General features: G+C 55.7%; 4 protein-coding genes across 10 annotated transcripts in view; all 4 read right to left on the bottom strand.

The window, feature by feature from the left end:
• Positions 1-223: 223 nt before the first annotated feature.
• SIT1 (signaling threshold regulating transmembrane adaptor 1) lies at positions 224-4,129 on the bottom strand. The gene is made up of 5 exons (XM_075016573.1): positions 3,590-4,129; positions 2,992-3,028; positions 2,439-2,497; positions 1,888-1,955; positions 224-538 (listed from the first exon to the last, which is right to left on the bottom strand). Exons 1-5 carry the CDS (start codon positions 3,891-3,893, stop codon positions 269-271), a joined length of 738 nt encoding a protein of 245 aa, XP_074872674.1. The 5' UTR covers positions 3,894-4,129; the 3' UTR covers positions 224-268.
• Positions 4,130-4,197: 68 nt separating this feature from the next.
• LOC142024508 (ribosome biogenesis protein WDR12 homolog) lies at positions 4,198-8,897 on the bottom strand. Of its 2 annotated transcripts, XR_012648494.1 has the most exons (8): positions 8,581-8,897; positions 7,897-8,077; positions 7,421-7,527; positions 7,058-7,201; positions 6,867-6,947; positions 6,277-6,489; positions 5,572-5,931; positions 4,198-4,806 (listed from the first exon to the last, which is right to left on the bottom strand). XR_012648494.1 is itself a non-coding variant. In XM_075016572.1 (7 exons), the coding sequence occupies exons 1-7, from the start codon at positions 8,797-8,799 to the stop codon at positions 5,812-5,814; spliced, it is 1,065 nt and encodes a 354-aa protein (XP_074872673.1). In that variant the 5' UTR covers positions 8,800-8,897; the 3' UTR covers positions 5,508-5,811. The 2 variants fall into 2 exon arrangements, 1 of the variants encoding a protein (XP_074872673.1); XM_075016572.1 differs by lacking the exon at positions 4,198-4,806 and having other exon boundaries at positions 5,508-5,931.
• A 6,578-nt stretch (positions 8,898-15,475) lies between these two features.
• On the bottom strand, positions 15,476-19,350 carry ZBTB9 (zinc finger and BTB domain containing 9). Its single transcript, XM_075016571.1, has 2 exons — positions 19,319-19,350; positions 15,476-16,951 (listed from the first exon to the last, which is right to left on the bottom strand). Exon 2 carries the CDS (start codon positions 16,924-16,926, stop codon positions 15,484-15,486), a length of 1,443 nt encoding a protein of 480 aa, XP_074872672.1. The 5' UTR covers positions 16,927-16,951; positions 19,319-19,350; the 3' UTR covers positions 15,476-15,483.
• A 1,095-nt stretch (positions 19,351-20,445) lies between these two features.
• SYNGAP1 (synaptic Ras GTPase activating protein 1) overlaps positions 20,446-23,245 on the bottom strand; it is a 59,134-nt gene continuing 56,334 nt past the window's right edge. For 5 of the 6 annotated variants that reach the window (XM_075016409.1, XM_075016410.1, XM_075016411.1 and 2 more), the window contains one exon: positions 20,446-22,669. In XM_075016409.1, the coding sequence (XP_074872510.1) occupies positions 22,511-22,669 (159 nt within the window). In that variant the 3' untranslated portion in view covers positions 20,446-22,510. The remainder of the gene's footprint in view (positions 22,670-23,245) is intronic. The other variant, XR_012648475.1, reaches the window with a different exon arrangement.

Here is a 23,245-nt window from a genome sequence, read left to right as displayed (position 1 = left end):
TGGGCCCCACCCAGGATGACCCTATATGCGGAAGCAGCCACAGCTCTCTTCTCCCCATATGACTGAGAGGGGCTGGGTGATCTTGCTCCTGGAGAAACAAGTAGGCACAGAATTGAAATCACTGTCAGCAACACCCTGAATATGGCCTTGGCCACATTGCCAGAACAAGAGCATTTCATTTCTATGCCCTCAGCAGCACTTAAGACACAGCAGCAGCTAGTGAAAGCTGTATTTATTGCTATGGATCATGTACCATCACCCTTGCCTTTCAGCTGGGAAGTGCATGGTTGTTAGCATAGGCTTTGTTCTCAAACTTGGCTGTGTATCTGTCTGCATGGACAGATGCGTAAAGCTCTGACTGTAGCTGAGGAGCCTCTCTGCCCTTCAGGACCCCCCAACCCCAGATCTCTGGCTCTGACCACCTGGGTTCCATCACCACCACGTCTGTGTACTGGATCTCGGTGCCCCCCACTGATGGTTCTGGCTGCTGCCGGCCTTGAGGTTTCAGTGTCTTGAGGTTGGCATAGCATGTAGGTTTCTGGGGACAGAACAGAGGTGTCGGGGTGTGGGGTGAGGATGGCATATCTCTGAGGGTTGAGCAGAAGCTGCTTGCAGCACTATACCTTTCTTGTAACCCATTCCCCTTAGGATGGATTTTGCTCCTACTGCAAATGGCAGAGTTGAATGCTCCCTGCATCAACACACTGTGATTCTGGCTGATGTGGGAGAAAAGTGAAGGTGCCACAGTTTGATACGGGTAGAAAGAAACTGTGAGGAGATGAAAAGCACCAGGAGTATGTCTATTTGGAGGAAAAAGCCTGGTCAGTACTATGAGGAAGAGCAGGGCGTGCTGGGAAGAGGACTGAAGGCCAGGTTGAACCTATCTGGCAATAGGTTTGAGGTAGAACAGAAGTCTGACTCAACCACTACAACACACTAAAGAGTTGTGTAGCTTTGCCCTGCTAAGAACAGTGGGAGGCTCCCTTTGCTCCCTCTCAAGAAGGCCATTACTCCTATTCTGTGGGGTTCATGGGTTGCAGCCCTACAACAGCTCAGCTACAGAGCTGGGGAAAACCCAGTGTTCCTTCCACCATCTATGTCTGGAGAATTATGCCCCACAGCCTGTTCCCTAGGGCTCTAGTCTTCTCCAGTAGGGATGCCACTCAGCCCTCCACACTCCAGAGCCTGTCCACACATGAGACCATACATGCAAGTAGGGCCACAGCTCAACTTGACAGACCCTGCTCCCATTAGCCCCAAAGTGTGTGTGACAACTGGGCTCTGAGGCAGCAGTGGGTGTTCAGTCTCACTCATGGTCTCTCTTCTCTCTCTGTCCACCAGAGCTATACCCCATCTGCAAACAGCATTCCTGTTCTGTGTCAGGTGTTCTGCTACTTGCCAGGGGCAAATACAACTGTCAGGCACAGAGCAATCAACAGCAGAAAGTAGGTTGAGGAGAGGAAATGGGCTCAGCAGAGATGCTCAGGGGTGATATCTCACCACTTCCTACCACTCCACGAGCAGTTTATCTCCTCATACAGCTCAAGCTCGTGAATATAACACTTGCAACTAGCTATCCCCAAGAGCACCAGCACTCCCATTCCATTCACAGCTCTCCTGATGGCCCTCAATCCAGACCTGCTACTCCAGCCCTAGGTCTCTGCCCATGTCCAGCTGTTTTATGAGTACCCTCAATCACAAGTTGCAGCTCCCTGCTATCCCAGCCCTAAGCTTCTCCACCACGAGCTGTGCTTGTGCACCTTAACACTAGCCACAGACTCATGCTACAGGTCTGTCATTGGGGACAGTCCCTGCATCAACTGCCCAGCTGCAACTAATGTGGCTACAGATGACTTTGGCCACAGATGACCCAAGAGCTCGGCTCACCTTGTGGCTGGATTCTCGCTCTTCTGGGAACTCTGGTGTTGCTGAGCTTTCAAACCCAGAACTGTGCCCTGTTGAAAGAGGGAGAAGGAAGGTGACTGCCTGCCTGTGCTGCTAGTCCAGAAGCAGTTCAGAGACAGAAGCTGCCTCCACTTTGAAGACATGCTGAGCAGCTGGAACTCCCTTCACAGATGGGCCAAGCTGCTTCAAGCACCTTCCCTCAGCATCAATAAGAAACCAGGATGAATAGTCCTTCTTAGGCAGGCTCTGCAACTGTAGCCAAAGGGCCAGATTCCTGGCAGATGCAGATCAGCCCTGAGGCTGCTGAGATGCCTTCCACTACCTAGAGATCCCCCAGAAGAGATCCTCCCCAGCTAGAGATCCCCACCTTAGAGAAGTGCCAGACTTATCTCGCCTCCACACACGAGTGAGTCTGTACGGGTGTAAGTATGCAGGTGTGAGCAAGCATGCATGTGTGGTCTATTATTCCGGACATATTGGGCAGCTTCAGCACAATGGAGCTTGATCCTGTGAGGGGCCTGGGTGCCACTCACCTGTCTGTAAGTAACTGATGTTGCCATACACTGGAATCTCCTCAGTCACATGCTTCACACTGGGATAGAAACCAAAACTCCAGTAAATGAATCACAGCCCAGTCAAAAAGGTGGACACACTAGGGACAGGCAGAAGACAGGGACAGGCAGTGGTGGTGGGTGGTACACACCAAAAGAGGGAAGAAATGCTCACGTCAGCTCAATCCATAATAGTCCCCTTAGTTCAGACCACAGGCCTGTCCAGACAGAGTACTGCTGAGCTGGTACTAACAGGAAGGACAGGGGAACAAAATCCCTGAGTTGTGTGCCAGCTCTGGCAGAGGAATGGCAACGAGCAGCTGACAGCAAGAGGGGAGGCCTGGCACTCTGGACTCCAAGGTTCAGTGCCCTGTAACATTCCCCCTCTTCTCCATACCGTTGTTCTGTCTTGCTGTCCGGCAGAGCTGCCCCCATCCTCTGCCCCAATAACATGGTGAGAACCCCAGTGGCAATAGTCTGGGACTCAAACAGTGCAGTGTTGTGTTGCTCCAGCTGTTTCCTCCACTGGACTTACCGTCTGCTGAACTGAGGCACGAGCCTCCTGGACTCATCTGTGCAGGCAGGGAGGGCAGGGAGAAGAGGGAGGGAGGGAGAAAGAGAGAGAGAGAGAAAGATCAGCTCCAAAGGCCAAGGTGGGGGATGAGTCTCTGGGATGCTGGTGATGCCAATGGGGTGTGGCAGGCAGTCACATGGGAGAAGAGAGGGTCAGTGGGATTCTGAGGGAGAAGCCTGGCCAACAGTCTGGGAGCTGTGCAGAAGCAAGGCTGGGCTCACTATGGAGTGAGAGTGGGGTAGGATGTTGGGCCTGGAACACGGAGTAAGGTGCATGGAGTGTGACCTCTGCAGTAATACACAAAACATGCTGAGGGGGAAAAGGAACTAGAGGCAATAGCCCCTTCTGGATATGTGTGAGGAAGGGAACCAAGGACATAGATCCCTGTACAAGAGAGGGGCACGGGAGCCAACATGCCCTGTGCACAGAGACAAGCTAGGAAAAAAAGAAGTCGGGGAACTGGGAAAAGGAACTCCCACTGGGGGATGGTTAAATGGGGGAAGAACTGTGCCCCTGTGCTCTGAAGAGACTTTTCCACCCACCCTCAAAGAGCACTTACCTTGTTGTGCCATGTGCCTCATGCAGCAGAGAACATTCCACAATAGAGACACCAGATGTGACAGGACCAATGCCCCAAAAAGACCCCACATGGCATCAGTGCCTTGCACTGCCCCATGACCTGCAAAACAGAGGGACTGCATGGAGCACTGGGCCAACACTGCCTGCAGAAAGCCCTGACCTGGTGGGGGCTTGCCTGACAGTCTGGTGCTGCCCTCCAGCTCCAGCTCCAGCACCAGAAGGGCAAACCTGGCTCCCAGACACCTCATTGCATATGCCCTGGCTAAGCTGCCAGACCACGTCATGACACATGGTAGATCCCACTTATCTTTACAGCCGGGATGTTTAATTCTCTCCGCTTAGCACAGCAACCGCTGGACTCACCTGAAAAGTCACTGCAGTTACAAATGGAAGGGCCCATAGGGAAACACAATTTTCTCTTCTGGCAAAGATCACTGAGCCCAGATGGAGTCACTCCGGATTCAGGGCAGACGTCCGCGCTGGCTGCAGCCGCTCCAGACTGGATCCAGGCAATGTCTCCTGCCCCAATCCTGATAGTACCACTCTTACTGCTTTATTTCCCCAGCCACTGTGGAGACCCCCCCCCATCTCATCTTGCTGAAAAAGCAGCTCTGGCTGTGCCTGGGGGGTTAACATTGCTGCAGCTGTAAGCCACGGGGATTTCCGGTGCCAGAGCCCGCAGACCTCTCCTCCCGCTGCACTGGCTCCAGCTGCTTGCAGCGCAGCAGCTGCAGCACGTGGCTCCTGCCTTTCTGGGCAGGTTCCAGTGACAGGGGGCTCTGCTGGAGGGGAATGAGGGCTCACAGATGTCTCCAGAGAGTCTTCCCCATCCTTATACCTTAATTTTTTTTGCCCCGCAACCCTCACCCTCTATCCGTTCCTCCTCCAGCAGCAGTGGCTCTTCACAACCCCCCTCTAGGTCAGCTGCTCTTTTTCCTCTTCCCAGCTGCAGGGAAGGGGGAGGCTTTTTATTATTCCTTCCCCTCCCTGCAAGGATGGTGTTGGCTGCCTCTCCGTTACCCAGACACAGCTTTGGGCTCTAAAGAGGTGAGAAGAGCTCCAGCTGCCCTTGCTGCAGCTCTGAGTGGCTGCTCATCCCCACGAGGTTGAAAGGCAGCCAATCACAAAGGTCATCACATAAACCAGGTTGAAATTCCCAAGAAAGCAGGAGAGTTTCTTGCATCATCTGGAAAACAGCTGCAACAGAGGCCAAAAAAGTACAGCACTGAGAGGAGAAAACTGGGAGCCAGCAGCATTAAGTGTGTCTCATGACTGCACTGCTGCTCCTTTCTGCCTGGCATTCCTGCTCCATCCTCCCAACATCTTCCTTCAGCACATCCCCTGCAGCTCCGTGTCACTGTCATCACAGAACTGACAGCCAGGACTCATTTTAGGGGAGCCTTTGTTCTTTGCTGCTTTCCGCCAGGTCCTGCACTGAAGCCCACTGTTCCTTTCAGCTGGACTGGCCCTGGTTCTCCCTTCTTCTCAAAAGGCATGATCCCTGCATCAAGGAAAGGGTGTGGGGATGGGGTGGGGTGGAAGCTGTCCCCTAAAGCATGGGGTAAAGCGAAGGCTGTCCATTCCAATGACACTGAACCTGACAGCAAGCTAAAAACAGCAACACTGACAGTCTAGTACAAGCCTCAGCTAACGTCCTCCTTGCCCAGGCTGGGAGGCTTGTTCCCAGATACAGCGTAGATATTCCCACTGAGTTTCCAGAGGCCACTGCTTTGACGCAAGCTGACTGAGCTCATGTTTGGGGGGTGCATACACTGAACTGAGGGAAACAACACTGCTTGCTGCACCCCTACTGCCATGCACACAGCTGTGGCAGGAACTGGTTAATGCTGCAGAGAAACACATGCCCTCACAAATCCCAGTGAGTCGCAGTACATAGGCCTCCCTCCATCCATCAATTCCCAGCACATCCTGACACCCAAATTCACAGACCCCAGGAGTCACCTCTGAGGGTGCAGGAAGTTTATTAGATGCCAGCAGGTGCCCAGCAGCATGGCTGCTCCTGGTCTCAGAAAGTGATGCATGGGAGGTTAAAAGTGTGGGCCTTTGTTTCCAAACATTGCAGAAGCTGTAGTCCTGGCAGGAAAGAATGGCACGGGAGGGCCATTGATCAGAAGAAGAGCTGTAGATGAGGGGACTGTGGCTCCCAGGTTTGCACCTTTCTCACACCCTCGTTGCTGGGGCTCAGTGCAGGTCCGCAATGTGGAGGTTCCCTCCCACGCCAGCCACAGCTACCACCCGCCCACCGGGTGCTACTGCCACAGCCTGCACTGGTTTGTTGGGCAGCAGGATCTCGCCGAGCACCTGGAGACAAAGAGCATGTCACCCAGGACTAGGAGCATCTGCTGCCCTGGATCATGCCACCCAATCCATGGCCCATGCCACCCTATCCCTGGCCTCCCCCAGCCCCCGCCCATCTATCCTTGCTCACCTTCCTGCTGTTCTTGCTCATACCACCACATCCCTCCACCATCCCATTCCCTGTGCGGCTCCGGCCAGCCAAGGCCCCCTAGCATCCCCCACATCCTGTTCCCTGGCTCATGCTGACTCCCAGTCCTCAAGGGGTAATCCAGCTCCATTGGCATCTCCCCAAGTGAAGAGTGGCAGAACCTTTACTGCCATTGGGGGTACCCACCCACCCTGTCTCACCTGGTTTGTGCCAGCATGGATGGCACTGGCTCCACTGGTGCCACTGCCCCCAGCCACCACTATGTCCTTATCACAGAATTGGGCTGCATAGAGGAACTGGCCCTGTGTGGGGCCCCCAGGAAAGGGGAGGTTTTTCTGCAGCTGGGATGTCCGCAGATCCCAAAGCTGAAGCGCATTGCGAGGAACCCAGGAGCCAGTGAGCACACGGTTACCCTGAGTGAAAGAAGTGAAGCTCAAATAAGGGGAATTACCCCTATTCCAGGGCATGCAGGAGCTGGTATGGGAGCACGGTTATCCCAGGTGGGGAAAGATTACTTCTCCAGTGGGGATCAGGTATTACGTGTGGGGGAGCATGTCACTCTGGCCCCAAAGCTACTGCATCAGGGTATCATAGAATAATAGAGGTGGAAGAGACCTAAAAAAGCCATCAAGTCCAGCCCCCTGCTCTAAGTAGGACCAAACCCTGCAGGGTAAGCACAGAAGCTCCAAAAAAAAAAAAAAAAAAAAGCCAGCAGAGACCAGCTCTGTCCGAGATTTTGTATGCCCTCACAGTGTAGCTCATTTGTCCCTCTCCACTCTGAAGATCTCACCTGGATGTCGAGTCCTGGACCACAGATATGAGGCCCATTAATCACTCCCTGGGCTTCCTTAGCCATCCGCTTGTCCCAGATCTAAGTGCAGACAAAAGACAGGTAACAATGGTAGTATCCAGAACCGATCTCCATTAGCTGGAGGGCAGGAAAGCTGCCCTCCCCCTTCTTCCTATAATGCAAGGCCTCACCTTGACACAGTCATCCCAACCACCTGTCAGAAACACATGGCGCTCTCCAGGGTGGAAGCGGAGGGCAAAAATTCGTCGAGAATGCCCACTGCTTGTTGTCACATCCCCAGTCATGAAGTCAGGAGCCTGCAGAGTATGGGATAGCTGTAAGGAGGGAAATAGAGTTTGGATTATGGTGTGAACAGGACCCACCATTATGAGTAGGGGCACCACACACAGGCCAAGCCAAGGCATGGTTCTTCCCTAATATAGCACACCCCATCCTTGATGCCTACCTGCCACTCAAAATATAGCACCTCCTCGTCCCACCCCTCCCTCCAGTGTGCTGCCTGCACCCTGTCCTGCGTAGCCCACCCCACTTACTTGGTTGGTGTGGCTATCATAGAGCCGAATATGCCGGTCCTTGCCAGCTGTGGCATAAATGCTGCCATCTACGCAGAAATCCATGGCATTGATCTCATTCTCCTTCTCTGCAGCAGTGCACACGTGGAAAGAGCAGTAACAAAGAGGTAATTCTAACAAAACAACCCAGGAGTCACGTAGCACTTTAAAGACTAATGAAATAATTTATTAGATGATGAGCTTTCGTGGGACAGACCCACTTCTTTACATCAATAGCATTTCAACAGCATGGAGAGAGCAGCTAGCAAGAGCTGTTTACCCCAGCAACAAAGCCAAAGGTAAGGAAAGGTTTTCCTGCAATCACCAATCCCCCATATCATAGTGCCAGGGCTCCTAGTAAAAGAGGCCTCTCACAGCCTTTCTCTTGAGGAGGGCAGTGACAGGTCCATGCCCTGGGCACATCTGAGCAAGGTACTCTCTGGAGTGTCTCCAGATACCTGTCACTGTTGCCAGCAGCTTCCCCGAGTTCACACTGTAGAGAGAAATGATGCCATCAGCGCCCACAGCCAGGAGCAGGCTGGGTCTCCCTGGGTGATAAGCCAAGGCAGTGACTGCATGGCGTGAACGGTGTCCTGGGAAGAGACAGGCAGCCAGGGAGCCTGTGGCCACATTCACAATCTGCAATGGAGGGGGCAATGGAAAATGGGATGTTTGATTTGATAGGCATTGCAGTGTTACTTTACCCTGTTACCCTTCACTCCTTACCAGTACCCACATGGGCTGCCCTGTTATCCTCCAACCTACCCCCCCCCATTACCTGTACAACTGCCTTTAGCCTTCAGCCTCCAACTGCCCACCTTGCCAGTTACCCACCCTGTTACCTCTCCTCTTACCTGTGCAGTTCCCTATTCCTTCTGTCCCAGTTAGCCCCAATTCCCCCCACAGACCTCCCAGTTACACCTGTCACCCTCTTACCCTTTCACCCCCATTCCCCCAGTTACATCCCTCAAACTGCAAACACCTCCCAGTGCGCAGGGGGGCAGCCCAGTTACCCGCCCAGGGACCGTCCCTGACCCGGCTCCCTGTACCAGCCTTTAGCAACCCATTGTTTCACCCCCGGTCCCACCCCCGGTACCCGCATGGCCCCACCTCCTGGCCCGGCCCCGCCCCGACCCCAGTACCTGCACGGCGCCGTTGCCGAAGCCGGCCGCCAGACGCGCCCCGCCCGACTCGAAACGCAGGCTGTAGATCCCGTGCGCATCCCGGCTGAGCGGCACCTGGTGGCGGAGGCGGAGGCGGAGCCGCTCCGGGTCTCGGCCCGCCGCCGCCGCCGCCGCCGCCTCCTCGCGCTCCCCGCCGCGCGCTTCTAGCAGCGCCCGCTCCAGTCGCCGTCGCGCCATGGCCCGGCTAGGTTATCGGAGCTACCGCCCGAAGGCTGGTTGCCGGGGTGATGGAGAGATGGGCTGCGTGAGTGGTTACCGGGGTGACGGAGCTACGCTCCGCCCCCAGCACGCCGTTCTTTTGAGTCGCTTCCACCGGATCCCGGGCTTGAGTCAAACTGTCTCTATAGCAACTCTTCCGGCGCTGTCCAACCCGCGCTGCGTGAGGGACGAACCACCTCCCTCAGCTGCGATTGGTCGTAGGCGGAATCCTTCTTCGCTGCTCGACCTTCGTTGCTCGACGTCAGCGGACTCTGGGTCCGCTGATTGGCTCATCGCCAACACCCCGTCCCCTGGCGTCTCTGATTTGCTGGCGAGGCCGAAGCGCCGCAGCTCCGGGACCCAGAAGCCGGAGGGAACAGAAGCTTCGAATCACCCCGTAAACCCATCAGTGGGGGCGGCGCACTCGCGGTCAGAGGTCGCGGCGATGCTTATTAAAGTGGGGCGAGTGGGCGGCGCACGGGTGAGACAGGGAAGGGGCAGGGGTGTGTAAGGCAAGGGAGGGACGGACGGACGGACGGGGCCATAGAGGGGAAAGGGACCATATAGGAGGGGTAGGGGTGAGCGATAGGGCCCTATGGGATGGGGCCAGGAGGGGCCGGAGCATATGTGGTTAAGCACGGTGACGCGGCCGTAAGGGGGCAGGGGTTCATGGGGCAGGACCCCCCATGAAGGGGGCAGTCATAGGCAAGTGTCCCCTACTAAGGGTATCAAGGACAGGGGGTTCTCGTGAGAAGGCCAGAATGACGCACAAACGACTTCAGTTCCATAGCAAAACTTTATACAACGTACAGATGGGTTTGTACATCTGTTGAACACAAAAAAACACTGCTTTGTTCACACCCCTTCATCCACCCTCCCCTGCTGCAGAGCTTCCTGTTTCCATCCCTTCTCCCCAAGCTAGTGTTACACTCTTCAAATAATCTTCCACAATATTCTTGCCCACAAATTAAGGAAGTATGGATTGGACACTGGACTGTAAGGGATAGAAAACTGGCTAGATGATTGAGCCCAATGTATAGCAATGGATGGCTCAACATCTGGTTGGCAATCAGTTTCAAGTGGGATGGCCCAAGATTTGGGTCTAGGGTCAGTACTGTTTAACATCTTCATTAATGACCTGGATGAGGGGATGGATTGCAACCCCAGAAAATTTGCATATGATGTTACTCTGCAGGGAGGGGTAGATACATTGAAGGGTAGGGACAGGATCCAGAGTGACCTAGATAAATGGGAGGATTAGGCCAAAAGAAATCTGATGAGTGTCAACAAGGACAAGTATAGAGTCCTGCACTTGGGATGGAAGGATCCCAAGCATTGTATCCCAGTGGAGCAGAAAAGGACCTGGGCATTATGATGGATGAGAGGCTGGATATGAGTCAACAGTATGCCCTTGTAGCCAGGAAGGCTAATGGCATGTTGGGGTGCATTAGGAGAAGCATTTCCAGCAGATCTACAGACATTATTAGTCCCCTCTATTTGGTACTGGTGAGGCCTCATCTGGAGTTCTGCGTCTAGTTCTGGGCCCCCCAGTATAGAAAGGATGTGGATGCATTGGAGCGAGTCCAGTGGAGGGCAGCAGAAGTGGTGAGGAGTCTGGAGAACATGACCTATGAAGAGAGGCTGAGAGACTTTGGCTTATTTAGTTTGCAAAAGAAAAGAGTGAGAGGAGATTTGATAGCAGCCTTTAACTTCCTGAAAAGGGGCGGGGGGGGGGGCACCAAAGAGGATGGAGAAAAGCTGTTCTCAGTAGTGATGGATGATGGAACAAAGAGCAGTGGTCTGAAGTTACAGAAGGAGGGGTGTAGGTTGGACATTATGAAAATCTATTTCACCAGGAGGGTGGTGAAGGACTGGAATGCTTTACCTAGCAAAGTGGTGGAATCTCCATCTCCATAGGTTTTTGAGTCCCAGCTTGACAAAGTTCTGGCTGGGATGATTTAGTTAGGGTTAACCCCTCCCTTACCTCCAGGGGGCTGAACTAGATGATCTCCTAGGGTCCTTTCTAACCCCAGGATTCTATGATTCTGGGACTCCTTTGTCCCACAGCCAGAGGAAAGACTGATCCTGACCCAGCTCCCTTGGGACTCAGCTCTTGGGGCTAGGCTTCAGAGCTCCTCTGCCATCTCTTTCCCTTTAGATCCCCCTACATCATATGTGGGCAGCCTGCAGCCCATTGGGTTCTATGTGTGGCCACAAGATTTCTTTTAATCTCTGCCCTGTTCTTTTGTCTGCATAATTTCTTTTCTACCAGTATTACACAAGTAACTCACACTTAAAGCAAAGGCAGGCAAAGTGAGGTGCATGCTGATTGCACACAACGCAGCCTGTGAGAGAACAGCGTTCTCCCTGCATCCAATCAGCACACCCCAAAATGCTACACATGCAAGCATGCTTCGCAACTCTACCCTATCCTAGGAAACCTTTTTGGGTGACAATCGTGCAGCCCACTGAGGTGAAAGAGGGCCCCTCATGCAACCTACTCAATAGCCTGGGTTGCCCCTCACTACTATATGTGGTTCCCTTTGCCCTAGTGCTACACATTCCAGCTTGCTCGAGGACAGCAGTGTTGGTAACTCTGTCCTTCCATGATATTCCAAGGATGCGCCTGAGGCAGAGCAAGTGGAAGACGTTCAGCCTCTTTTCCTGGCGGGCATACAGGGTCCAAGTCTCGCTGCCATAAAGGAGGGTGCTGAGCATGCAGGCTCTGTAGACTTGCATTTTGGTGTGAGTGTACAGCTTGTTGTTATTCCACACTCTCTTGCTGAGTCTGGACAGAGTTGTGGCCGCTTTTCCGATCCTCCTATTTAGCTCAGTGTCCAACGACAGGGTGTCAGTGATGGTGGACCCAAGGTAAACGAACTCATGGACGACCTCTAACATATAGTTGTCAATGCTGATTGATGGGGATTCAGCAACATCCTGACCGAGTACGTTTGTCTTCTTTTGGCTGATGGTAAGCCCAAAGTCCTTGCACGCTTTGGAGAACCGATCCAGTAGTTTTTGAAGCTGGTCTTCTGTGTGAGACACTACAGCATCATCATCTGTGAACAGCATGTCTCTGATGAGGACTTCTCGCACCTTAGTCTTAGCTTTCAGCCTTGCAAGGTTAAACAGTTTCCCATCAGATCCTGTGTGCAGCAAGATGCCCTCTGTTGAAGATCCAAAGGCATGCTTCAGGAGGAGTGCGAAGAAGATCCCAAACAATGTCAAAGCAAGCACGCATCCTTGTTTGACACCGCTCCTGATTCTGAAAGCATCCGATAATGCGCCGTCATATTGGATGGTTCCTCTCATGTTTTCGTGGAACAACTGCAACACTGCCGTCCTCAAGCAAGCTGGAATCCCAACCATGCACACCCTCCTCAGGCAACGTCGACTCCGCTGGCTTGGCCACATCCACAGGATGAACAATGGAAGGATTCCAAAAGACATCCTGTATGGAGAGCTAGCCTCTGGCAAAAGACCTCCCGGACGCCCCCAGTTGCGTTACAAAGATGTCTGCAAGAGAGACCTCAGAGAGGTAGACATCGAGCTGGACAACTGGGAAGAACTAGCAGATGACCGCAGCAGATGGAGGCAGGGGTTACACAAGGGCCTTCAGAAGGGCGAGTTGAAGATCAGACAGCTAGCAGAGGAGAAGCGAGCGCACAGAAAGCACAATAAGGACTTGCCAGACACCCACTACATCTGCAAGAGATGCAGCAAGGACTGTCACTCTTGTGTGGGTCTTTATAGTTACAATAGATGCTGTAAATGAAGTCCTCAATTGAAACTTTAAAGGGCGCGATCCATAGTCTATGCAGACTGAAGGATGCCTTCTACTAGTACTACTAGTGCTGCACATTGGCACCCTTCAGCTACGACCAGTTACAACCCTATGGGGCCCCTCCTCAACCAATACTTAGCTGAGATGTCCAGATTTAGGTCTCTCTCTCTTCTGGCCAGGACAAAAGAAAACATGCAGAAAACTGAAGCTACTTGGGTCAGAAAAGCAGGATGTGTTTGGACTTCCTGCTGGACCAGCACCCTGCTCTGGAACAGGTTAAGCTGATTTGCAGCCACACAGTGTATCGGAGGTAATCAATACTGCAGTTAACAAAGAAGGAATTAAATCCTTGAACCCAGGCCAGAGGCTACAGAACATTAGGGTTCATTAGGAAAGGGATTGATAAAGATAGAAAATGTCATAATGCCACTAAACAAATCACCAATAAGGCCACACCTTGAATGTTATGTGCTGTTCAGGTCCCCTATCTTAAAAATACATGTTAGAATTGCAAAATCTACAGAGGTCTCCAAAAACACTCAGGAATATGGAACAGATTCCAAATGAAGAATATAAAGATTGGGAGTGTACAAACTGGATTGAGATGACTTGGGGGGATATAAGAGCAGTCTATAAAATCCTGATTGGTGTGGAAAGCGTGAATACGAAAACACTATTTACTTGTTCCCGTAACACAAGAACTATGGGTCACCCAATGAAATGAATAGGCAGCAGGTGTAACCCCAACAAAAGACAGCATTTCTTCACACAACGCAACCTGTGAAACTTGGTGTCAGGGGATGCTCTGAAGGCCAAAAGTGTAACTGGATTTTAAAAAAAGAACCTCTGAATCATCTGGCACTGGCCAGTCAAAAGACTGGACATGGACTTAGAGGGACCAGTGGCCTGATCCAGCACAGCCATTCTCATGCACCAGTACCAGGATCTGTGGTGGGGAGGGCGTATGCGCACAGCCCATGCAAGGGCACCCAGGGAGGCACATGCACTTACAAATAAGGACCTGGTTTTCCTTGTGTGGCTGAGTGAGATGGCTCAAGGTATTATTCAAGGAAACAGATTCCCACTGGCATGTGGGGCGGGGGAAGGGGCATGAATCATGGCAGGGAACTGGTGGGAAAAGGAGAGCAAATAAAGGCACTAAGAAACACGCCCATAGTAGGGCCAGGAAGACAGCAGGGGGAGAAAGCAGGCCAGGGATTGCAGAGAGGCTGACAAGCCCACCCCAACATGGGCCTTGATGGCAATTACTCAGGAACTTCAGCTCCACAGAAGTGACCTCTCCTGCCTGATCAGAACATGGTGCTTAGCTCCCTACTTTGTGCACCAGTCAGCAGAAAGGTCCACAGAGAAGCACACTCTCTAGCCTACAGCACCTTCACACCACTCACTGCCAAAAAGAGGAGCTCTGGCCCCAGCCCAACCTGCTTGGATGCTGGGGCTCAGTGTGGAATCTGAGTCACCACGCCTGGGACCCAACACAATGGAGGGTTTGGAAGCAGAGTGGCTGAGCTGCTCTGACAGGAGAAGCAGCTCACACTGGGCCTGGTTTGAAGCAGAGTGGGGTGATAGTGGGAGCACCATAGCCAAAACTCTCCCTTTGCAAACCACGAAACCTGATTCTATACCACCCAGCTGATCTGGCCATGCACCCAGGCCTAGCCCAGCAGATGCTGGCATCCAGGTTACTGACCTAGCAAGTGGCTGCAGTAGGAGAGAGGATCCAGGGGTGATCTGTGTTTTGTGCCCCTCACTTTGTGCTGTGTTGAAAAGCCAGCCTGAATTTGACAAGGCCATTCTAGTTCAGTCAAGATTCTGTTGGGGATAGGCATGTGACACTCTTGAGGACTATCAATGACTGAACCATTAAGACCCATCAACTGGGGACAATTTCAAGGCCCAGCTCAGGGACACTGATTTTCTGGGGTGGGTCTCCCACGGCAAGGAGTTGGAATATCCCAGACTGGGCACAGGGCCAAAGAGTCACAGACTAGGTGTAAGGAGAGTGCTCCTAGAGAAGGGCAGGCTGCTCACTGCCGCTCTCCTCAAGAGCAGGGTCATGGGGAAATAGGCAGGAGAGACATGGCCTTGGCTGGAAAACTGACCAGAATTCAGAATTGCAGGAGGGCACCTCAGAGCTGTAGTTTTCACAGATCCTACATGCCACTGATTCAGGAGTCTCAGCCTGTGTTCTTTGCTCCCCTGATCTACTGTCCCTGAAGGGGTTAGTCTCCAACCCAGAGCACCCATAAGAAGGTACATTCTGAGGGCATGTGTACAAGCAATTGGGGGGCTGGTCAAGGCTGAGGTGCTGGTTCAAATCTAGCTGCAAAGCCAACATCCCAAGAAGCAGCAGCAGACATGGACCCTGCACCCGGGATACACCCATAGCCAGGAAGATGGGCTCAGCTGAGTGAAGAATATGTGGGATCCAACAGTTAGGGCTGCTCAAATGAGAGTGGTACCCTTCCGGGGAAAACAGCACCAGACTTGAAGTAGGGATGTAACATGGCTGCTAATCCCCTGCCTTGAGGTTCCCATCAGCCCCTTGCTCCAGCCTGCTGTCTTGAGTTGTCACATTAACCAGCACCTCTCTTGCTTTCTCAAACTCCGACCCTTTTTGACCATGGCAAAAACTGTACATCAGAAATATTAAGCCATGGAGCAACACAGGGAGCCAATGTGCTGATGTCAAATCTCCCATTTATGTCCCCTTCATTCTGTGGTGTCCCCAGGGCCTGGAGCAGCGTTCTGAGCTGAGGAGGGAAGAGCCCTTACGATCCAGAGCAGCAGAGCTCAGGGGTTGGGTTCAGCCTACAGACAGTGTCAGGAGTCCTCCGCGCTGTCCCCGTCCAGTTTTATTTGTAGGTCCAGCAGGCAGTGGCCCAGCCCTGGCCCTTGCACAGTTCCTTGTGTTTGAGGAAACAGTTCTGCACACGGAACTTGCGCCCACAGTCCTCACACGAGTACAGGTTGCCATCATGAGTCTTCATGTGCTCCGTCAGATGGTGTTTCAGCTTGAACTTCTTGTTGCAAACAGAGCAGCCAAAGGGGCGCAGGCTGAAAGTCAGCATGATGTGCCGGTCGCGCTTGGGTTTGACAGCGAAGCGTTTGCCACACAGGCAACCAAATTTCTTCCCATCAGGTGCCGCCACAATTTTGACAGGTGCGTGCACCACCTGACCATGCACTGCATGGGCAATGATCTCATTGCCATGTAGGTCCACTGGCTTCCAGGAGCTCTGGGGGAAGCCAGCCTCATCTGAGGAGAGGGGCTGGGCCTTAATGGTAAAGCCAGGGGCTGTGATGGAGGCGGCAGTGGTGGAACCAGTGGCTGCAGCAGGGATTATGTAGCTGACTTCACTGCTTGGCTGGAACTCTGCCTGGCAGAGGCCCTGAACCTCAGCTATGCCCAATGCCCGCCCCTGTGTCAGTGACTTGAGAAAGCTGGCTTCACCTGCAGCACTCACACCTCCTCCCAGTGCTGCCACTGCTGCCTCGTCAGGGTCAAAGCACTCCTGCTTGATGTAAAAGATCTTGGGGTGATCACGGGGGCCATGGAAAGCACCATCCAGCTCCCCTGAAGATGGCCCCTTGGAGTTGACTCTGCTACCAACCTCTCTATCATCCTCTAATACAATCTTCACTGGCTTGTCCATCGAACCACTGCAGATCTGGGTCTGATGTTCCTCTTCCTCTTCCTCCTCCTCCTCCTCCTCTTCCTCCTGGGACACCCGGATCTTCATCACTTCAGTGTCAGGGCAGCCAGGTGCTGCCCGGCCCGATGACACCCCACCATGCCCAGGCCCCTCGGAGCTGCTGCCCCCTGGATCTCCATCGTCCTTCACAGCAAAATAATTGCTGCTACTTGGGGACTGGCTCTCACTTGCCCTGCTTGACCAGGGTCGGCAGGGACCCCCCTCCAGCTCCTTAAGGATCTCAGAGCACTGGTCCACCACCTGCCACATCTGCAGTCCACTGGCCACCAGCAAGTGACTGGGCAGCGCTTCCATCAGCAGCTTGAGGCGGCCAGAGTAGATGAGCTGTAGCAAGTTCTCAAAGGCCTCTGGCTCAATGACGCTGGGCAGCACTATGCAGTTGGTATCATTGAGGAGCAGCTTGTCATGGAAGTAGGGTGAGGAGGCGGCCAGCACGCTCTTGTGAGCTTGGAAGACCCGGCCCTGCACATGGATGGAGATGTCACAGAACTTGCCTTCCAAGCGGTGTTTGTTAAGTGACTCCAGCAGCACTGCAGCATAGTGGGGGAACTCAATTTGGATGCTGCGGGTGTCAGGCTCCATGGCACTAACTTCAGAGGACAGGTCCCTGCAACAGGAAAGACAGGGAGTGAAGACTGCTGAAGCTACCAGAAAATCCCTCCCCATGGTGCTTTTGCCACAGAAGGGAGAAGGAAGATCACTGCAGGAGGCCAGCTGGTGTGTTACAGCTCAGAGAACCACCCATGCCCAAGCCAAGCAGATGGCAGGGCCCAGCTTGAGGGGAAACTGTAAGAGAGTGCCAAGTGTTTTGTTCCCAAGGCTGCTGCTCTCCTGTCCAGAGACCTAATGGGCTTCACAGGCCAGATTCCTGGAAGCGGAGACCCTCATCCAATACCCCCACCCACACACTGCAGCAACTCCATAGAAACTCCCCACACTACTGTCCCATAGCACCCACTGCACAGCCTACAGTGCTAACAGTCACCCTCTGCATGCAGCCACACTCTGCCCATCCCCATGCATCACAGCTCCCCAGTGCCCCACCCACTCCACTCTACCAGCTCCCCAGTGCCCTGCCCAGCCGCCCAAAGCCTTGCCCAAGCCCCCCACACCGCAGCGCCCCGCCCACTCCACCAGCCCTAGGCAACCTGCCCAACCCTGCAGCACCTCGCCCAAGCACCCTCATCCCAGTGCTGCACCCCGCCCAGCCTCCCAGCACTGTGCCTAGCCCCACAGTGCCCCACCCTGCCTAGCCCAGCGCCCCACCCAATCTACCAGCGCCCTGCCCTGCCCTGCCCAGCCCCCCAGCGCCTCGCCCAAGTACCCCCACCCCAGTGCCCTGCCCTGCCTAGCCCAGCCCCCCCAGCGCCTTGCCCTGCCCTGCCCAGCCCCCACCAGCGCCTTGCCTAAGTACCACCACCCCTGCGCCCCGCCCACTCTACCAGCGCCCTGCCCTGCCCAGCCCCCCAGCGCCTCGCCCAAGTACCCCCACCCCAGTGCCCTGCCCTGCCTAGCCCAGCCCCCACCAGCGCCTTGCCTAAGTACCACCACCCCTGCGCCCCACCCACTCTACCAGCGCCCTGCCCTGCCCAGCCCCCCAGCGCCTCGCCCAAGTACCCCCACCCCAGTGCCCTGCCCTGCCTAGCCCAGCCCCCGCAGCGCCTTGCCCAAGCACCACCACCCCTGCGCCCCGCCCACTCTACCAGCGCCCTGCCCTGCCCAGCCCCCCAGCGCCTCGCCCAAGTACCCCCACCCCAGTGCCCTGCCCTGCCTAGCCCAGCCCCCCCAGCGCCTTGCCTAAGTACCACCACCCCTGCGCCCCGCCCACTCTACCAGCGCCCTGCCCTGCCCAGCCCCCCAGCGCCTCGCCCAAGTACCCCCACCCCAGTGCCCTGCCCTGCCTAGCCCAGCCCCCCCAGCGCCTTGCCCTGCCCTGCCCAGCCCCCACCAGCGCCTTGCCTAAGTACCACCACCCCTGCGCCCCGCCCACTCTACCAGCGCCCTGCCCTGCCCAGCCCCCCAGCGCCTCGCCCAAGTACCCCCACCCCAGTGCCCTGCCCTGCCCTGCCCAGCCCCCCCAGCGCCTTGCCCAAGCACCACCACCCCTGCGCCCCGCCCACTCTACCAGCGCCCTGCCCTGCCCAGCCCCCCAGCGCCTCGCCCAAGTACCCCCACCCCAGTGCCCTGCCCTGCCTAGCCCAGCCCCCCCAGCGCCTTGCCCTGCCCTGCCCAGCCCCCACCAGCGCCTTGCCTAAGTACCACCACCCCTGCGCCCCGCCCACTCTACCAGCGCCCTGCCCTGCCCAGCCCCCCAGCGCCTCGCCCAAGTACCCCCACCCCAGTGCCCTGCCCTGCCTAGCCCAGCCCCCCCAGCGCCTTGCCCTGCCCTGCCCAGCCCCCCCAGCGCCTCGCCCAAGCACCCCCACCCCAGCGCCCCGCCCACTCTACCAGCGCCCTGCCCTGCCCAGCCCCCCAGCGCCTCGCCCAAGTACCCCCACCCCAGTGCCCTGCCCTGCCCTGCCCAGCCCCCCCAGCGCCTTGCCCTGCCCTGCCCAGCCCCCACCAGCGCCTCGCCCAAGCACCCCCACCCCAGCGCCCCGCCCACTCTACCAGCGCCCTGCCCTGCCCAGCCCCCCAGCGCCTCGCCCAAGTACCCCCACCCCAGTGCCCTGCCCTGCCCTGCCCAGCCCCCCCAGCGCCTTGCCCAAGCACCCCCACCCCTGCGCCCCGCCCACTCTACCAGCGCCCTGCCCTGCCCAGCCCCCCAGCGCCTCGCCCAAGTACCCCCACCCCAGTGCCCTGCCCTGCCCTGCCCAGCCCCCCCAGCGCCTTGCCCAAGCACCACCACCCCTGCGCCCCGCCCACTCTACCAGCGCCCTGCCCTGCTCAGCCCCCCAGCGCCTCGCCCAAGCACCCCCACCCCAGCGCCCTGCTCAGCCCCCTACCCAGGCCACGGGGAAAATCCAACCCTCACCTGTGAGCGGCGGTGCGTAGACCGACTCCCAGCGGGCCGGGCCGACCGAGCGCGAACCCAGGGAAATCCCGCCCCTTCGGCCCGGGCCCAGCAAAACCAACCCCCAGAAAACTCCGCCTACTTCAGCTGGGTCACTCGAGTAACCAAGCCAGAGCACGCCTCCGGAGAGGCCATTGGCCAATCAAAAGCAACTCCTTCTTTCGACTTTCAGACTTGAGCCAATCGCTGGCAGGCCCGAGGTCACGCACCGGCGGGCCCACCCTCGCTCAGCCAGCCCTGAGACTCGCCTACGTCAGACAGCACCGCCCATTGGGAGCCGAGACCGTCAGCCAGTCCCAAGGTAGTTCTGCCGAAGCTCGAGTCCGATTGGCGGCCAGTCGCACCGCCCCCCCGGCATTCTGATTGGCCAAGAGGGCGCTCTGTGATTGGCTGGCAAAGCGAGGCCGGCCCCTGGAGGCCCTCCGGCCGACGTTAAAATCTAGCTTTCTCCAGCCAGCGGCGGCTTTGGACCTTTCCAGGTGCCCAGCAAGGGATGACCCCCCCCCCCCCCCCCCCCTCCAACTAGCGGCCCACAGTCCGCTCCCACGCAGGAATTCCCCACTAGGAGCACCTAGAAAACTCGCCCTGCTCCCCACGCGAGTGGGATCGCCGAGCTGTGCCCCTCTCCACGAACCACGCTCCGCTCCCACGCAAGAACCCCCCAGGGACCTCCACAAAACTCCCCCTGTAGCCCACACGAGTGGGATCCCCGCAGCTGTGTCCCTCCCCACGAGTACGCTCTGTGCCCACGCAGGAACCCCTCAGAAAACTTACCTTGCAACCCACGAGTGGGACGCCTGAGCTGTGTCCCTCCCCATGGACAAAGCTCCACGCCCATGCAGGAACCCACTAAAGCCCCCCAGAAATCTGACTCTGCACCCCACACGAACGGGATCCCTGAGTTGTGTCCCACTCAAGACCCCTCCTGTGCTGTGGCCCAGCATACCACACTGGACCCCACACATAGACCATGCCCTATGCCAGACCCTTGCCCCCACCCAACGAGGCAAGCTTCATGACCCAAAACAGTAACCTCTCCACCCCTGCAACGGCTGTGCCCTGTGGCAACAGGCCAAGGTGGCATAAAAGAACAATCGCTGTTTATTAAACATTTCTCCGTTGGCACCACACACTCCAGAAAAAATGAGAAAAAATAAAATTGACAAAATAAAACAGAGAGAGACGCCCAGGGTGCCTGACACGCCGTCAGGGTGGGCGCTCATGACCTGAACTCCCTTCCCAAGGGTGGGGGGTATATACAGAGAATGAGGTCCAGAGAGGTCTATGTACAGTACAAATCCAGTGGTAATTACAGCGCCCAGCCCAGGGGGCGATGTGTCCAGGGGAGGCAGGGCAGGCAGAGGAAATTTCACATATGTACAAACTTTTATATAATAATAATAATAATTAATACGTATAAATATCATGGCGCCGCCCAAGTCGCCGCTGTCCGTAGGTTGGGGAGGAAGGGGAGAGTCCTTACAAAAGAAATATGGACTGAGGTGGGGAGGGGGCAAAGAAGGGCTGGTTAATGGCGAGTCTTGTCCTCGCCCAAGTCTGAAATAGAGACACAGAAACAGCAAAGAAACACCCAGTACAATCACTGTGCTGAACACATTCACCCAGCAGCTCAGACCATAGCACGACGGTGAATAGCCACAAGAGTCCCCTCCAGTCCTCCGTGCTTTGGGGGGGTGTCCCCCCCTACCCTGGTGCCCTGCACGCGCTGGCGGGTGGGCAGAGAAATGGCTTCATTATTTTGTTGGTTGTTCTCCCCCCCCACCAACCCCAGACTTGGGGGACAGGGGGAGTCTGAGAATGAGGAAGAAAGGGAGAAAATGCCCTTCCCTCAATGCCTTCCCCAGGAAAAAAAAAAGATCAATGTCCAGATAATCATTTCCAAAGATGGGGGTGGGTGCAGGACACTGGAGGGGTTGGGGCTGAGCAGGCAAAGCCCTTTATCAAGAGTACGGAGAGCACAGAGAGCAGAGGGAGAGGGTAGTAGGGTCCCACTGCTGGCAGCAGGTGGGAGCTGGGGAGACCCCCAACACTGATACCAGGCAGGAATAGCAGAGGCAGCAGCAAACCTCAGCCCTGATCCTGGCCAGGCAGGAAAGGGGGTGGTCTCACCCTTGGCCAGGGCAACGGTATGGGGTGCCATGCCTTGCTGGAGGGGGTGAGGCTGGCACGTGAGAGGTAGGGCATGGAGAGTACTTGTTACTTCACAGATCTTTGACCCTAACCCAAATTCCAAACATTGAGACAGAGCTGTGAATCCTCTGTCACACTCTGAAAAGTCCCACTGCCCTAGGTAGCTGGAGCTAGGCAGAGCCCCCATAGGCATGGAAATGGAACAGCTTTGTCTGAAGCTGCCTCAACCCTCAGCTGCCCCTAGGGTAGCCAAACCTCCAGGATTGTTCTGGAGTCACCAGGAAATACAGATTACAGTTTCATTTAAGATTACACCATGGGGATGACATCGAAATGATATAGATGGTGCTAGGTCCTGCCGTGAGGGTAAGAGACTAGACTTGATAACCTCTTGAGATACCTTCCAGTTCTAGTATTCTCTGATTCTAGGAGAGTAAACCTCTAGGAACACGGCCAACTTAAACCTGTCCCCCAGCAGCCCCTACCATGGCTCCTGGGAGCAGGCTGGAGCTGAGTTCCCTCCTCCAATGGACACACCCTGGGAAAGGAGGGGCCATATAATAATATGGCTGCCAGGGAGAGACCACTCCTGAGAAATAGAGAGAGGGAAAAGGTAATGTCCCAGTTTCCTCCAGGGGGAGGCGGAGGTCCATGGAGGGGGAAAGGGGTGTCAGCCTTGCTCCCCCTGGGAGGGGAGGGGAAGGGGCATGAGAGGAGGGGATGTAAGATTGTCATCTGTGTTCTGCTATAAAACACCCTGAAGTTGAGTTCAAAGCATCATACCATCCCCGAAGGACAGTGCAGGAGAGAGGGCTAGTTCAAGGGGGCAGGAGGTGGGGGGGGGCGCTGGTGCAAAGGGAAGGGGCAAATGGGTGCCCCCCCATGCAAGTTTATTTGCTTGGGAGGGCCACTGCATCCCTGCCAGGGTCTCTGCTGCTCCCGCCGAGCTGCGGGCTGGGGGCGCCCCCATCTCCCCCGGGCCGCGTCTCGCGGGGGCGGTGGCTAGTGCTCAGCAGCGGTGTTGCGGAACTCTCCATTTTCCGTGATCTGGAGTCGCGGGGGCGGAGGCGGTGGCTGGGCGGGCAGGATCCCGTTCCATGGCTGGGCCAGGGCGCCGCTCAAACGCGGGTTTGTTGTACCCACGGCGGAAAGCTGCCTCTCCTGCAACACAGACCCACAGAGCAAAAGCTTATTTATTAACGTTACAGAGGCTCAGCCGCTCAAACTACAGCTTCGCTCAAACTACAGCCCCGTTCACCAGCCCACTGCCACCTACCCACAGAGCAACCCCAGCCCCATAGGGCAGGTACGTTTGCTAACGCTGCACTCCAGCAATGCACCCTAAATAAAAGGAATAGTGGAAGAAAAGGGAAAAGGGTTCCCTTGTTAGTTCCCACTGGACAAACAGCAGTTATCTATGTTTCATAAATGTTTTTCTTTGAGATGCATTGCTCATGTCTCTTCCAAGCAGGTGTGTGTGCCACAAGCACAACTGTCTCAAGGGTTTTTCCCAGTGGCGCTGCCTGGAGTGTATATAGGTCCCTGCCAACCCATGGCCTCTCTAGTTCCTTCCTGACAGACGTTCCAACAGAGGGGATGCAGACAAGTCTTGGAATGGACACAAACTCCTCCTCTCGAAGAACCAACCTTACAGAAGGTAGGTAAACATCCTCCAGTGATCGCTCCTGTCTGTTCCAAGTAAGTGACTCCCAAGTCGTGCCCCAAAGGAGGATTGGT

Source organism: Carettochelys insculpta, chromosome 22 (assembly GCF_033958435.1).
Source record: "Carettochelys insculpta isolate YL-2023 chromosome 22, ASM3395843v1, whole genome shotgun sequence".
Lineage (NCBI taxonomy): Eukaryota > Metazoa > Chordata > Testudines > Carettochelyidae > Carettochelys > Carettochelys insculpta.
The sequence above is the reverse complement of the archived record's forward strand: the minus strand, read 5'-3'. Positions and strand labels throughout refer to the sequence as shown.

Coding starts and splice junctions, on each gene's coding strand:
- ZBTB9 (XM_075016571.1), bottom strand. CDS start 16,926: ATGGAGCCTGACACCCGCAGCATCCAAATTGAGTTCCCCCACTATGCT.
- LOC142024508 (XM_075016572.1), bottom strand. CDS start 8,799: ATGGCGCGACGGCGACTGGAGCGGGCGCTGCTAGAAGCGCGCGGCGGG. Junction 8,078..8,580: donor TCGGCAACGGCGCCGTGCAG/GTACTGGGGTCG, acceptor CCTCCATTGCAG/ATTGTGAATGTGGCCACAGG. Junction 7,202..7,420: donor ATGATAGCCACACCAACCAA/GTAAGTGGGGTG, acceptor CCCTCCTTACAG/CTATCCCATACTCTGCAGGC.
- SIT1 (XM_075016573.1), bottom strand. CDS start 3,893: ATGACGTGGTCTGGCAGCTTAGCCAGGGCATATGCAATGAGGTGTCTG. Junction 3,029..3,589: donor GAGGCACATGGCACAACAAG/GTAAGTGCTCTT, acceptor CTGCCTGCACAG/ATGAGTCCAGGAGGCTCGTG. Junction 1,956..2,438: donor CATCAGTTACTTACAGACAG/GTGAGTGGCACC, acceptor CTCTTTCAACAG/GGCACAGTTCTGGGTTTGAA.